The following is a 14,444-nucleotide window of genomic DNA, read 5'->3' as shown; positions in this document are numbered from 1 at the left end:
TTTGGTAGATTATAACGAATACATCTGCTATAACTTCCGCCATCTCTTTTAATACCCTGGGATGCATTTCATCAGGACCAGGGGACTTGTCTACCTTCAGTCCCATTAGCCTGTCCAGCACTACTCCCCTAGTGATAGTGATTGTCTCCAGGTCCTCCCTTCCCACATTCCTGTGGCCTGCAAATTTTGGCATGGTTTTTGTGTCTTCCACTGTGAAGACCGAAGCAAAATAATTGTTTAAGGTCTCAGCCATTTCCACATTTCCCATTATTAAATCCCCCTTTTCATCTTCTAAGGGACCAACATTTACTTTAGTCACTCTTTTCCGTTTTATATATCTGTAAAAACTTTTACTATCTGTTTTTATGTTTTGCGCAAGTTTACCTTCGTAATCTATCTTCCCTTTCTTTATTGCTTTTTTAGTCATTCTTTGCTGTTGCTTAAAATTTTCCCAATCCTCGAGTTTCCCACTAACCATGGCCACCTTATACGCATTGGTCTTTGATTTGATACTTTCCTTTATTTCCTTGGTTACCCACGGCTGGTTATCCCTTCTCTTGCCACCCTTCTTTTTCACTGGAATATATTTTTGTTGCGCACTATGAAAAATATTGAGGGAGTGCAGCGAAGGTTCACTAGACTGATTTCCGTGATAGCGGGAGTGACATATGAGGAGAGACTGGATCAACTGGACCTTTATACAGTGGGAGTTTAGAAGGATGAGAGGGGATCTCAGAAACTTACAAGATTCTGACGGGACTGGACAGGTTAGATGCGGGAAGAACGTTCCCGATGATGGGGAAGTCCAGAACCAGGGGACACAGTCTTAGGATAAGGGGTAGACCTTTTAGGACTGAGATGAGGAGAAATTTCTTCACTCAGAGTTGTTAACCTGTGGAATTCCATACTGCAGAGAGTTGTTGATGCCAGTTCAGTGGATATATTCAAGAGGGAATTAGATATGGCCCTTACAGCTAAAGGGATCAAGGGGTACAGAGAGAAAGCAGGAAAGGGGTACTGAGGGAATGATCAGCCATGATCTTATTGAATGGTGATGCAGGCTCTAAGGGCCGAATGGCCTACTCCTGCTCCTATTTTCTATGTTTCTATGTGAGAGGGAGCGCCCTGCGGCCCAAACAGCATCAACTGACCTGAAGACAAAAAGTAGAAAGAATCAAGTTCAAAGTGTGGTGTCACAGGAAAGAGAAGTGATTGGTTGTTGAGTTTTTCTCTCTTTTCTAGGGCATTGGTTTGAATTAAGAGCTGGGATTAAAAACAAAACTTGAAAACTTAATTAACTATATACATTAAAGATGGCAGGACAGGCGGTGTGTTTCTGCTACTGCGTGTTGGTTGATCCCATTGAGGTCCATGGCGACCACATCTGCAGTAAGTGTCTGCAGCTCGAGGAACTTCGGCTCCTTCAATTGATGAGCTGGAGTCCGAGCTGCGGACACTACGACGCATCAGGGAGGGGGAAAAGTTACCTGGTCGCTGTGTTCCAGGAGGCAGTCACACCCCTTAGATTAATTCATTCAAATTTGGTCTGTGGTCAGGGACAGGAGGGTGTGACTACAAGCGAGGCAAGGGACTCAGGATAGAGTGATGGAGGAGCCTCAGCCCTTGCTCTTGTCCAACAGGTTCGAGGCTCTTACTCGCTGTGTGGACGAGAGCAGGGACTGCAGGGAGGATGAGCAAACTGACCACAGCACCGTGGTACAAGGGTTCATTCAAGTGCGGGGAGTAAAAAGAAAGGTTGTAGTGGTAGGGGACAGTATCATTAGGGGGATAGATATTGTTCTCTGCAATCGAGAGCGTGTCCCAAAGGCTGTGTTGCCTGCCCCAGTGCCAGCGTTAAGGACATCTCCTCTGGGCTGGAGAGGAACTTGGAGTGGGAGGGGGGGGGAGTAGGGGTGGGAAAGATCCAGTTGCCGTGGTCCACATGGGCACCAACGACAGATAGGACAAAGAAAGAGGTTCTGCTGAGGGAGTATGAGCAGATAGGGGCCAAATTAAAAAGCAGAACCACAAAAGGTAATAATCTTTGGATTACTACCTGAGCCACGAGCAAATCTGCATAGGGTAAATACGATCAGAGTTAAACACGTGGCTCAAAGACTGGTGTGGGAGAAATGGGTTTTGGTTCCTGGGACACTGGCACCAGTACTGGGGTAACAGGAAGCTGTTCCCTTGGGACAGGCTCCACTTAGACCGTGCTGGGACTAGGGTCCTGGCGAATCGAATAACTAGGGCTGTGGAGAGGGCTTTAAACTAATTAGTGGGGGGGGGGGGGGCAGGGGAGGGTTCAGCTGAAAGTCAAAGAATAAGGAGAAGCAATAGAGCAGGGAAGCACTGGGGGAAATGAGAACCAGAGTGTGCCAGGAAGGGACAGAATGTATAAATATAAAGGTGAATCAGAAAGTGGGGTCAAAGCATAGAAAAATGATAAATAAACAAATTTAAAAGCTCTTTATCTGAATGCACACAGCATTCGTAACAAAATAGATGAGTTGACACACAAATAGATACAAATGGGTATGATCTGACAGCCATTACAGAGACGTGGTTGCAAGGTGACCACGACTGGGAACTAAATATTCAGGGGTATTTGACAATTCGGAAGGAGACAGACAGATAGGAAAAGGAGGTGGGGTAGCACTGTTAATAAAGGATGAGATCAGTGCATTAGTGAGAAACGATATTGGCTCAGAAGATCAAGATGTTGAATCAGTTTGGGTGGAGATATGGAATAATAAGGGGAAAAAGTCGCTGGTGGGCATAGTCTATAGGTCCCCTAACAGTAGCTACACTGATGGACGGAGTATAAATCAAAAAATAATGGAGACTTGTAAAAAAGGAATAGCAATAATCATGGGCGATTTTAACCTTCATATTGATTGGACAAAGCAAACTGGCCAGGGTGGCCTTGAGGAAGGGTTCACAAAATGTATCAGATAGTTTCCTTGAACAATACGTTGCGGAACCAACCAGGGAGCAGGCTATCTTAGATCTGGTACTGTGTAATGAGACAGGGTTAATAAATGATCTCCGAGTAAAGGATCCTCTAGGAATGAGTGACCATAACATGGTTGAATTTCAAATTCAGTTGGAGGGTGAGGGAGTTGGATCTCAAACCAGTGCCCTAAGCTTAAATAAAGGAGACTTCAAAGATATGAAGGCAGAGTTGGTTAAAGTGGACTGGGAAAATAGATTAAAGTGTGGGCCGGTTGATGAGCAGTGGCAGACATTGAAGGAGATATTTTATAACACGCAACAAAAATATATCCCAATGAGAAGGAAAGACTGTAAGAGAAGGGATAACCATCCGTGGCTAACTAAGGAAATAAGGGATGGTATCAAATTGAAAACAAGGGCATACAATGTGGCCAAGACTAGTGGGAGGCCAGAGAGTTGGGAAACTTTTAAAAGCCAGCAAAGAACCAACAAAAAAAAAATGATAAATAGAGGGACGATAGATGATGAAAGTAAACTAGCACAAAATATAAAAACAGATAGTAAGAGTTTCTACAGGTACACAAAAAAGAAGAGTGGCTAAAGTAAATGTTGGTCACCTAGAGGATGAGACTGGGGAATTATTAATGGAGAACAGGGAAATGGCAGAGACGTTGAACAAATATTTTGCATTGGTCTTCACGGTAGAAGACACTAAAAACATCCCAATAGTGGATAATCAAGGGGCTGTAGGGAGGGAGGAACTTAATACAATCACTGCCACTAAAGTAGTAGTACTCAGTAAAATAATGGGACTAAAGGCAGACAAGTACCCTACACCCGATGGCTTATCCTAGGGTCTTAGAAACATAGAAACATAGAAAAATAGGTGCAGGAGTAGGCCATTCGGCCCTTCTAGCCTGCACCGCCATTCAATGAGTTCATGGCTGAACATTCAACTTCAGTACCCCATTCCTGCTTTCTCACCATACCCCTTGATCCCCCTAGTAGTAAGGACCTCATCCAACTCCTTTTTGAATATATTTAGTGAATTGGCCTCAACAACTTTCTGTAGTAGAGAATTCCACAGGTTCACCACTCTCTGTGTGAAGAAGTTCCTCCGCATCTCGGTCCTAAATGGCTTATCCTTTATCCTTAGACTGTGACCTCTGGTTCTGGACTTCCCCAACATTGGGAACATTCTTCCTGCATCTAACCTGTCTAACCCCGTCAGAATTTTAAATGTTTCTATGAGGTCCCCTCTCATTCTTCTGAACTCCAGTGAATACAAGCCCAGTTGATCCAGTCTTTCTTGATAGGTCAGTCCCGCCATCCCGGGAATCAGTCTGGTGAACCTTCGCTGCACTCCCTCAATAGCAAGAATGTCCTTCCTCAGGTTAGGAGACCAAAACTGTACACAATACTCCAGGTGTGGCCTCACCAATGCCCTGTACAACTGTAGCAACACCTCCCTGCCCCTGTACTCAAATCCCCTCGCTATGAAGGCCAACATGCCATTTGCTTTCTTAACCGCCTGCTGCACCTGCATGCCAACCTTCAATGACTGATGTACCATGACACCCAGGTCTCTTTGCACCTCCCCTTTTCCTAATCTGTCACCATTCAGATAATAGTCTGTCTCTCTGTTTTTACCACCAAAGTGGATAACCTCACATTTATCCACATTATACTTCATCTGCCATGCATTTGCCCACTCACCTAACCTATCCAAGTCGCTCTGCAGCCTCACAGCATCCTCCTCGCAGCTCACACTGCCACCCAACTTAGTGTCATCCGCAAATTTGGAGATACTACATTTAATCCCCTCATCTAAATCATTAATGTACAGTGTAAACAGCTGGGGCCCCAGCACAGAACCTTGCGGTACCCCACTAGTCACTGCCTGCCATTCTGAAAAGTACCCATTTACTCCTACTCTTTGCTTCCTGTCTGACAACCAGTTCTCAATCCATGTCAGTACACTACCCCCAATCCCATGTGCTCTAACTTTGCACATCAATCTCTTGTGTGGGACCTTGTCGAACGCCTTCTGAAAGTCCAAATATACCACATCAACTGGTTCTCCCTTGTCCACTCTACTGGAAACATCCTCAAAAAATTCCAGAAGATTTGTCAAGCATGATTTCCCTTTCACAAATCCATGCTGACTTGGACCTATCATGTCACCTCTTTCCAAATGCACTGCTATGACATCCTTAATAATTGATTCCATCATTTTACCCACTACCGATGTCAGGCTGACCGGTCTATAATTCCCTGTTTTCTCTCTCCCTCCTTTTTTAAAAAGTGGGGTTACATTGTCTACCCTCCACTCGATAGGAACTGATCCAGAGTCAATGGAATGTTGGAAAATGACTGTCAACGCATCCACTATTTCCAAGGCCACCTCCTTAAGTACTCTGGGATGCAGTCCATCAGGCCCTGGGGATTTATCGGCCTTCAATCCCATCAATTTCCCCAACACAATTTCCAGGCTAATAAGGATTTCCCTCAGTTCCTCCTCCTTACTAGACCCCCCGACCCCTTTTATAACCGGAAGGTTGTTCGTGTCCTCCTTCGTGAATACCGAACCAAAGTACTTGTTCAATTGGTCCGCCATTTCTTTGTTCCTCGTTATGACTTCCCCTGATTCTGACTGCAGGGGACCTACGTTTGTCTTTACTAACCTTTTTCTCTTTACATATCTATAGAAACTTTTGCAATCCGTCTTAATGTTCCCTGCAAGCTTCTTCTCATACTCCATTTTCCCTGCCCTAATCAAACCCTTTGTCCTCCTCTGCTGAATTCTAAATTTCTCCCAGTCCCCAGGTTCGCTGCTATTTCTGGCCAATTTGTATGCCACTTCCTTGGTTTTAATACTATCCCTGATTTCCCTTGATAGCCACGGTTGAGCCACCTTCCCTTTTTTATTTTTATGCCAGACAGGAATGTACAATTGTTGTAGTTCATCCATGCGGTCTCTAAATGTCTGCCATTGCCCATCCACAGTCAACCCCTTAAGTATCATTCGCCAATCCATCCCAGCCAATTCACGCTTCATACCTTCAAAGTTAGCCTTCTTTAAGTTCTGGACCATGGTCTCTGAATTAACTGTTTCATTCTCCATCCCAATGCAGAATTCCACCATATTATGGTCACTCTTCCCCAAGGGGCCTCGCACAACGAGATTGCTAATTAATCCTCTCTCATTACATAACACCCAGTCTAAGATGGCCTCCCCCCTAGTTGGTTCCTCGACATATTGGTCTAAAAAACCATCCCTTATGCACTCCAGGAAATCCTCCTCCACCGTATTGCTTCCAGTTTGGTTTGTGCAATCTATGCCCAATCTTAAAAGTGGCTGCAGTGGATGCATTGGTTGTGATCTACCAAAATTCCCGGGATTCTGGGGCGGTCCCAGCGGATTGGAAAACCGCAAATGTCCCTATTTAAAAAAGGAGGCAGACAAAAAGCAGGAAATTATAGACCAGTTAGCCTAACATCTGTCGTTGGGAAAATGCTGGATTTTCAGTCCATTATTAGGGATGCAGTAGCGGGACATTTGGAAAGACATAAGTCAATTAAGCAGAGTCAGCATGGTTTTATGAAAGGGAAATCATGTTTGACAAATTTGCTGGAGTTCTTTGAGGATGTAATGAGCAGAGTGGATAAGGGGGAACCAGTGGATGTGGTGTATTTGGATTTCCAGAAGGCATTTGATAAGATGCCACATAAAAGGTTACTGCACAAGATAAAAGTTCACGGGGTTGGGGGTAATATATTAGCATGGATAGAGGATTGGCTAACTAACAGAGAACAGAAAGTCGGAATAAATGGGTAACTTTCCGGTTGGCAAACAGTAACTAGTGGGGTGCTGCAGTAATCAGTGCTGGGGCCTCAACTATTTACAATCTATATTAATGACTTGGATGAAGGGACCGAGTGTAATGTTGCCAAGTTTGCTGATGATACAAAGATGGGTGGGAAAGCAAATTGTGAGGACATAAAAAATCTGCAAAGGAATATAGTGAATGGGCAAAAATTTGGCAGATGGCGTATAACGTGGGAAAATGTGAGGTTATCCACTTCGGCAGAAAAAAAAATAGAAAAGCAAATTATAATTTAAATGGAGAAAAATTGCAAAGTGCTGCAGTACAGAGGGACCTGGGGGTCCTAGTGCATGAAACACAAAAAGTCAGTATGCAGGTACAGCAAGTAATCAGGAAGGCAAATGGAATGTTGGCCTTTGTTGTAAGGAGGATATAGAGTATAAAAGTAGAGAAGTCCTGCTACAACTGTACAGGGTATTGGTGAGACCACACCTGGAGTACTGCGTACAGTTTTGGTCTCAGTATTCAAGGAGGGATTATACTTGCTTTGGAGACGGTTCAGAGAAGGTTCACTAGGTTGATTCTGGAGATGAGGGGGTTGACTTATGAAGATAGGTTGAGCTTATACTCAGTGGAGTTCAGAAGAATGAGAGGTGATCTTACCAAAACCTATAAAATAATGAGGGGGCTCGAAAAGATGGATGCAGAGACGATATTTCCACTGATAGGGGAAACTAAAACTAGGAGCCATAGTCTCAGAATAAGGGGCTGCCCATTTAAAACTGAGATGAGGAGGAACTACTTCTCTGAGGATTGTAAATCTGTGGAATTCTCTGCCTCAGAGAGCTGTGGAGGCTGGGTCGTTGAATATATTTAAGGCGGAGATGGGCAGATTTTTGAGCGATAAGGGAATAAAGGATTATGGGGAGCGGGCAAGGAAGTGGAGCTGAGACCATGATCAGATCAGCCATGATCTTATTAAAGGGCACAGCAGGCTCAAGGGGCCAGATGGCCTACTCCTGCTCCTATTTCTTATCTCAAGACCCTAAAAGCATTTACAGCAAATGGGCCTGGAGACAGAAACCTCCATCAATTCAGATCCAACAAACACTGTACCAATCTAGAGCATTGGAACAATTCCAACTGGTACTGGGGAACAGGCAGGATAATGGCGTTGAGGCCAAGATCAGATCAGCCATGATCTTATTGAATGGCGGAGCAGGCTCAAGGGACCATATGGCCTACTCCTGCTCCTATTTCTTATGTTCTTATGCAAGTGAGAAGTTTATGAGTTCCAGTGCCACTACAGGGCTGGTGTGTCAGCTGTGGCTCAGTGGGTAGCAGCCTCGCCTGAGTCAGAAGGTTGTGGGTTCAAGTCCCACTCCACAGACTTAAGCACAAAACCTCTAGGCTGACACTCCAGTGCAATACTGTCATAGGTGCAGTCTTTCACATGAGACCGTTAAACCGAGGCCCCGTCTGTCCTCTCAGGTGGACTTAAAAGAGCTATTTCGAAGAAGAGCAGGAGAGTTATCCCATGTCCTGGGGTCAATATATATCCCTCAACCAACATCACAAACAGATTATCTGGCCATTATCACATTGCTGTTTCTGGGAGCTTGCTGTGCGCAAATTGACACTTGCATTTTCTACATTACAACAGTGACTACATTTCAAAAAGTACTTCATTGGCTGTAAAGTGCTTTGAGACATCCAGTGATCATGAAAGACACTATATAAATGCAAGTCCTTTTTTTATAATCTAGGTTGACACTTCAGTGCAGTACTGATAGAGAGTGCTGCATGTCAAAGGTGTGAACCTTTGGATGAGATGTTAAGCTGAGTCCGACTGCTCCAGGAAACAGTCCATGACACTATTTGCAGCTCAACGTTCTCCTGATGTCCTGGCCAACATTCCTCTTTCAAGCAACATCACCAAAAACAGAATAACCGGCATTTTGTCTCATCACTATTTCTGGCTTTTGTTGTATGCAAAATAGCCGCTGCATTTGCCGACATAACAGTCACACTGCACTTAATAGCAATTCATTCTACTGTGAGACATAAATATATAACAGCCAAGACTCTTTTTCCTGGGTATAGGAGAGAAAAATCTGCCACGGTTTTCATTCCTGAACTCAAGCCTTTGATGACCCTTATTAGAATTGTGTGATTGTAGATTAGAGCTGGTGATGCCCTCCACCATGGAATAGCTTGCCGACATGGTGTCTAGGGTTCATAAATGAAGAATGGCTACTGGGGAAAGGGTGCCTTGGAACTGTGCCCCATCAAGGAGTCAGGGTCAAGGTAAGGAGTAGGTAAAGGGGGGGTGGGGGGGAGCATAAAATGGTAAAATAAAAGATATAATTTTACATGAATGTGGAAACAAATTATTTTTTAGATAAATTAACAGCTAGTTATAATTAAAACTCATTTGATTTTAGTCTCAACCGGTGGTCTCATCCTTGGTGCAACTCCTAGCTCTAGTTACAACACATTCCAGAGCCATATGTCTGTTATTGCTCAGTTAACAATTAGAGAACACCCTCGAGAAATGAACTGGCTCCTTAATACATGTTTGACAGTTGTCCTGATAGTAATGATTTAAGGAACTAACAGATCTTTCTGGGTGGAATTCTCTGAAGTAATCATTCAAAGAAAAAGCCAATCCCAATTGTGTTAATTAAGTGAATGCAATAATGCAAGAAGTTTCGTACCTTCAGTACTTAGTTTATTGGCCAAAAATAAGCAAAGCAAAATAAATCTCCATTTCATTGGGAATTATTAAGCACCATGGAAGATGCATAGGATAGTGATTAGCTCCATCTCAGAAGGGGCTTTATTTTCCTGTGGAACTACTCCTATCAATACTATATTGTCTTTACATATTCTCTTGTGCGTAGCTGCAGTGGCTAATGGGAGTTAGTAACAGAAACATATCAAGGATTACTCCTTTGGCATTTTAAGTTATCATTTTAAGAAAATCAGAATATTTTTTTAAATGGTGAGCAACATTTAAAATGTTGGTGTTCAGAGAGATTTGGGTGTCCTTGTGCAAGAAGCACAGCAAGCGAGCATGTAGATACAGAAGCAATAAGGAAGGCAAATGGCATGTTGGCCTTCATTGCAAGGGGGTTGGAGTACAAGTGTAAGGAAGTCTTGCTACAATTGTACAGGGCCTTGGCGAGACCACACCTGGAGTACTGGGCACAGTGTTAGTCTTATCGAAGGAAGGATATACTTGCCTTGGAGGCGGTGAAACGAAGATTCACTTGATTGATTCCTGGGATGAGAGGGCTGTCCTATGATGAAAGATTGTGTAGGATGGGCCTATACTCTCTGGAGTTTAATGAGAAGTGATATCATTGAAACATACAAGATTCTGAAGGGGATTGACAGGGTAGATGCTGAGAGGTTGTTTCCACTGGCTGGAGTGTATAGAACTAGGGGGTCACAGTCTCAGGATAAAGGGTCGGCCATTTAAGACCGAGATGAGGAGGAATTTCTTCACTCAGAGTGTTATGCATCTTTGGAATTCTCTGCCCTAGAGGGCTGTGGGTGCTGAGTCTTTGAGTATATTCAAGGGTGAGATATGTAGATTTTTGGACTCTAGGGGATCAAGGGATATGGGGATAGTGCAGGAAAGTGGAGTCGAGGTCAATGATCTGCCATGATAGCGCGTGCTGCTGCAGGAGGGTGACGGCTGACTGCAATGCGGGCAGTTATAGCAGGAGCAGCGAGGTCGGGGCGAAGGAGTGGCAAGAGATTGCAGAGGGGTGTGATCGGGGCCCAGGAGAGGCGCGAGTTCAGGGCCCAGAAGAGGCGAGGGCCCAGGGGCAGCACGGGCCAGCCCACACTGCGATGTGTGCACGCACTAGGTCCGTGCAGCAGAGCTGGTCTCCAGTTATCTTGGTTGACCCTTGCCACTGGATCAAGACCTAGCTGTGTCAAGCCCGTGTGGTGGCTGATGTGCAACGGCCACCCACCACACGTTAAAAAAATCCATGCACAGGCATCTTCCACCCTTCAAGATGTGGTTCAGGATCCGGAATATTAGGTCCTTCATTGAAACACCTGTGAACTCATCCCTCGTTTTGAGGGACTGCCTATGATTGAATGGTGGAATAGGCTATTCCTGCCTCTATTTCTTATGTTCTTAAGTTCTTATGTAGTTCACATCTTCAGTCACAAGATGCCAAGACTAAAAATGGCTTTTGGTTTCTGGCCCCGTTCTCTACCCCTCACCCCCATCCCAAAGTCCGTCTGTTAGAAATACAACAGAACCCTAGTTCTGAAATCCGTACCTGGGCACCAGGTTTACAGCATCAAGGGCACTTAAACCCGACACGTAGCATATAAGCTGCACCATGCCTTGGCTGTGCTATCATGAACAAGGCACTGAATGTGGACCAGGCACCAAACACACAGGGCCATAGAAAACATCAAATACACTGAAGCCTGGGACCAGGGTCACTCAGTAGCTGCACGTAGTGCGAGCTCAGGGAAAATAAGGAAAGGAAAAGAAAATACAGAGTCTTACACAGTAAAATGTAAAGTTGGCAACGGAAGCAAGTGAAGTGCTGTTAGTCAAGAGAGAATTCTGATCGTAAAAGGGAACATAGGCATTTAGTGGAGACAACAATTTACTAATACATGTGAACACACTGCCCTCTTGTGGCAAGTCAGGCAGCAGTCTACACCCTGAAACACTCCCTCTTGTGGCTATGCTAGTGAATGCCCACACTGACAATTAAAACTGATCCAAAGCTATTTAGAGATTGTAAGAGATGGTTGTGATTATTTCTCTGGATAATGTGATAAAGTGGGAGTAAAGGTGAACTGGCTTGTCAGTCATTCAAATCCAAAGGGCACATTACAGCCTCAAATACATTTGTAACTTAAATTCATACTTTCTTTCTTGTAACTTTTAAAAAATTATTCATTCATAGGACGTGGGCATCGCTGGCAAGGCCGGCATTTATTGCCCATCTGTAATTGCTCGAGGTGGTGGTGGTGAGCCGCCTTCTTAAACCACTACAGTCCGTGTGGTGAAGGTGCTCCCACAGTGCTGTTAGGGAGGGAGTTCCAGGATTTTGACCCAACGACAATGAAGGAACGGCCGATATATTTCCAAGTCAGGATGGTGTGACTTGGAGGGGAACTTGGGAGGCGCTGGTGTTCCCATGCTCCTGCTGACCATGTCCTTCTAGTGCATCTTATAGATGGTACACACTGCAGCCACGGTGCGCCGGTGGGAGAGTGTGAATGTTGACGGTGGTGGATGGGGTGCTGATCTAGCGGGCTGCTTTGTCCTGGATGGTGTCGAGCTTCAGCTTTGTTGGAGCTGCACCATCCAGGCAAGTGGAGAGTGTTCCATCACACTCCTGACTTGTGCCTTGTAGATGGTGAAAAGGCTTTGGGGAGTCAGGGGTGAGACACTCGCCGCAGAATACCCAGCCTCTGACCTTCCACTATTAAAACAGCTTTTCAGCATTATGGTGGCATAGTTTTGGCATGCACTATGCGACTGGAAGGCAGTGTCGTACAAGGCGATGCTAGACTTGGGTTTATACACATCAACTTTGAGGGGCATTACACTTACTGGGAAGAGATCTATTTTATAAAAAAAACACTGAACATTTCAATAATGTATCAGTTTACCTTTCAACGTCAACCCATTATCAGCGACACCATCACTCATGTTCTTCCGTACTACATTCTTCACATCTTCCAAAGCTTGAGGTGCCAATGGGGTGTTAAAACAAGTTCTCTAAATGAAATACAGCAACAAAGGTCACAAAATACTCTCACCAAGACATAGTTTAGATGCTGTCTCTCATGTCACCTGCAACTAATTTACACATGAGAGCAAGTCTACTAACCAGGACAGTTGATCGATGATTAACAGTCAGTTGGAAGGGTACTTTCGCATTGTCATAACAGATCCTGAGGTTTGGCACTTAAATGAAGACCTATGAACTCCAAATGCCTAACTTTGCTCCAATCAAGACTTGCCAGAAATTCTCATAGCTAAAAGGGAAAGTTGCAAGTGGAGATCTGATACCGCTCATGAGATTTACTATAAACTAGGTCTGTGACGCTGTCAAGGCTCGGGATCGTAGGTCCTTTAATATATTAAAGAATGATGGCAGGAATACTGCAAGTCTCCTGCAGGTGCTGAGAGGTTGTTTCCCCTGGCTGGGGAGTCGAGAGATAGGGGGCATAAACTCAGCATAAGGGATCGACCATTTAAGACTGGGATGGGGAGGAATTTCTTCACTCATATTTGGAATTCTCTACCCGAAAGGGCTGTGAATGGGTTGAGTATATTTAAGGCTGAGATAGATAGATTTTGGGACTCTAGGGGAATCAAGGGATATAGGAATAGGCAGGAAAGTGGAGTTGAGGTTGAAGATCAACAATTATCTTATTGAATGGAGGAACAGGCTCAAAGGGTCGAATGGCCTTTTCCTGCTCCTATTTCTTAAGTTCTTATGTTTGTCATGGATGTCATTTCAACACAAAGCGCCTTCAATATGCGTTTATAGAGCTTCAAACTGAAGACACTGCACAGTATTAAATTTAAATTCAACGGGCTGGACTCTTCTAATGGTTCAGTAATGTGGTCCAGAGCCATACACGTTATTCCTACTACATTCTCGAATCCATGGACTATGCCGAGTTAGCCAATCTCAGCCAGCCAGGGATTGATAAGTGATACAAAATAGGTGTTTGCAGGTTGTCATTGACCATTACTTTAATATATAACATTTAAAAACAAGCAGCAAGTGCAACACTGTCCCCTCGTAGGTCCCTATGAAGAAATGTTCTTATATTAAAAAAGGTCTTCAACTTGTCATCATAGGCGGTCCCTCGAAACGAGGATGACTTGCCTCCACTCCAAAAAAAAAAGGATGAGTTCACAGGTGTTTCAATGAAGGATCTAATATTCCAGATCCCGAACTACATCCTGAAGGGTGGAAGATGCCTGTGCATGGACTTTTTTTTAATGTGGGGTGGCCGTTGCACACCAGCCACCACACGGGCTTGACAGAGCTAGGTCTTGGTCCAGTGGCAAGGACTACCCAAGACAACTGGAGACCTGCTCTGCTGCACGGACCTAGTGTGTGCACACATCGCAGTGTGGGCTGGCCTGTGCTGCCCCGGAACCCTGGCCCCGAACTCGCGCCTCCCCTGGGCCCCGATCACATCCCTCCACAGTCTCTCGCCGCTACCGCTGCATCTGCCCACGCTCCAATCACTGACTTGGACCTTGCTGACATCAATCTTCGCTGCCGTCGTCCTCCTACACCAGCTCGTGCTGCACCTTGTAGCGGCATGCCTCCGCGCTGCTCCTTTTATGGCCCCGACCTGCCGCTGATGGTTTCTCGCATTTCTCACTCATCATTTATTATAGGGCTCTCTGCATCACATACTGTTCCCTGGAGAAAGTATCACTTAATCTCAGGCCTTTGCTCGAAGTTGCTGCTGTAATCATTACCTGGTCTGATCTATATGTGACTCCAGACCCACAGCAATATGGTTGACTCTATTGCCCTCTGAGGACTTTGCAGGGTCGACTGAGCTAGGTGCGCCATTGTTGTGTCCGTAGCCAGAGCCGAGGTCGATGTTGTGTGGTCCATCCGGTTTTATTCTCCTTAT

The 14,444-nt window shown here is 44.8% G+C and overlaps 1 protein-coding gene across 6 annotated transcripts in view; it reads right to left on the bottom strand.

The window, feature by feature from the left end:
* LOC139226844 (mitochondrial Rho GTPase 1) overlaps window positions 1-14,444 on the bottom strand; it is an 89,015-nt gene that overhangs the window by 43,740 nt on the left and 30,831 nt on the right. For all 6 annotated transcript variants that reach the window (XM_070857913.1, XM_070857912.1, XM_070857914.1 and 3 more), the window contains one exon: window positions 12,444-12,552. In XM_070857913.1, coding sequence (XP_070714014.1) covers window positions 12,444-12,552 — 109 coding nt within the window. The remainder of the gene's footprint in view (window positions 1-12,443; window positions 12,553-14,444) is intronic.

This window comes from Pristiophorus japonicus, chromosome 16 (assembly GCF_044704955.1).
Source record: "Pristiophorus japonicus isolate sPriJap1 chromosome 16, sPriJap1.hap1, whole genome shotgun sequence".
Classification (NCBI taxonomy): Eukaryota; Metazoa; Chordata; class Chondrichthyes; family Pristiophoridae; genus Pristiophorus; species Pristiophorus japonicus.
The sequence above is the reverse complement of the archived record's forward strand: the minus strand, read 5'-3'. Positions and strand labels throughout refer to the sequence as shown.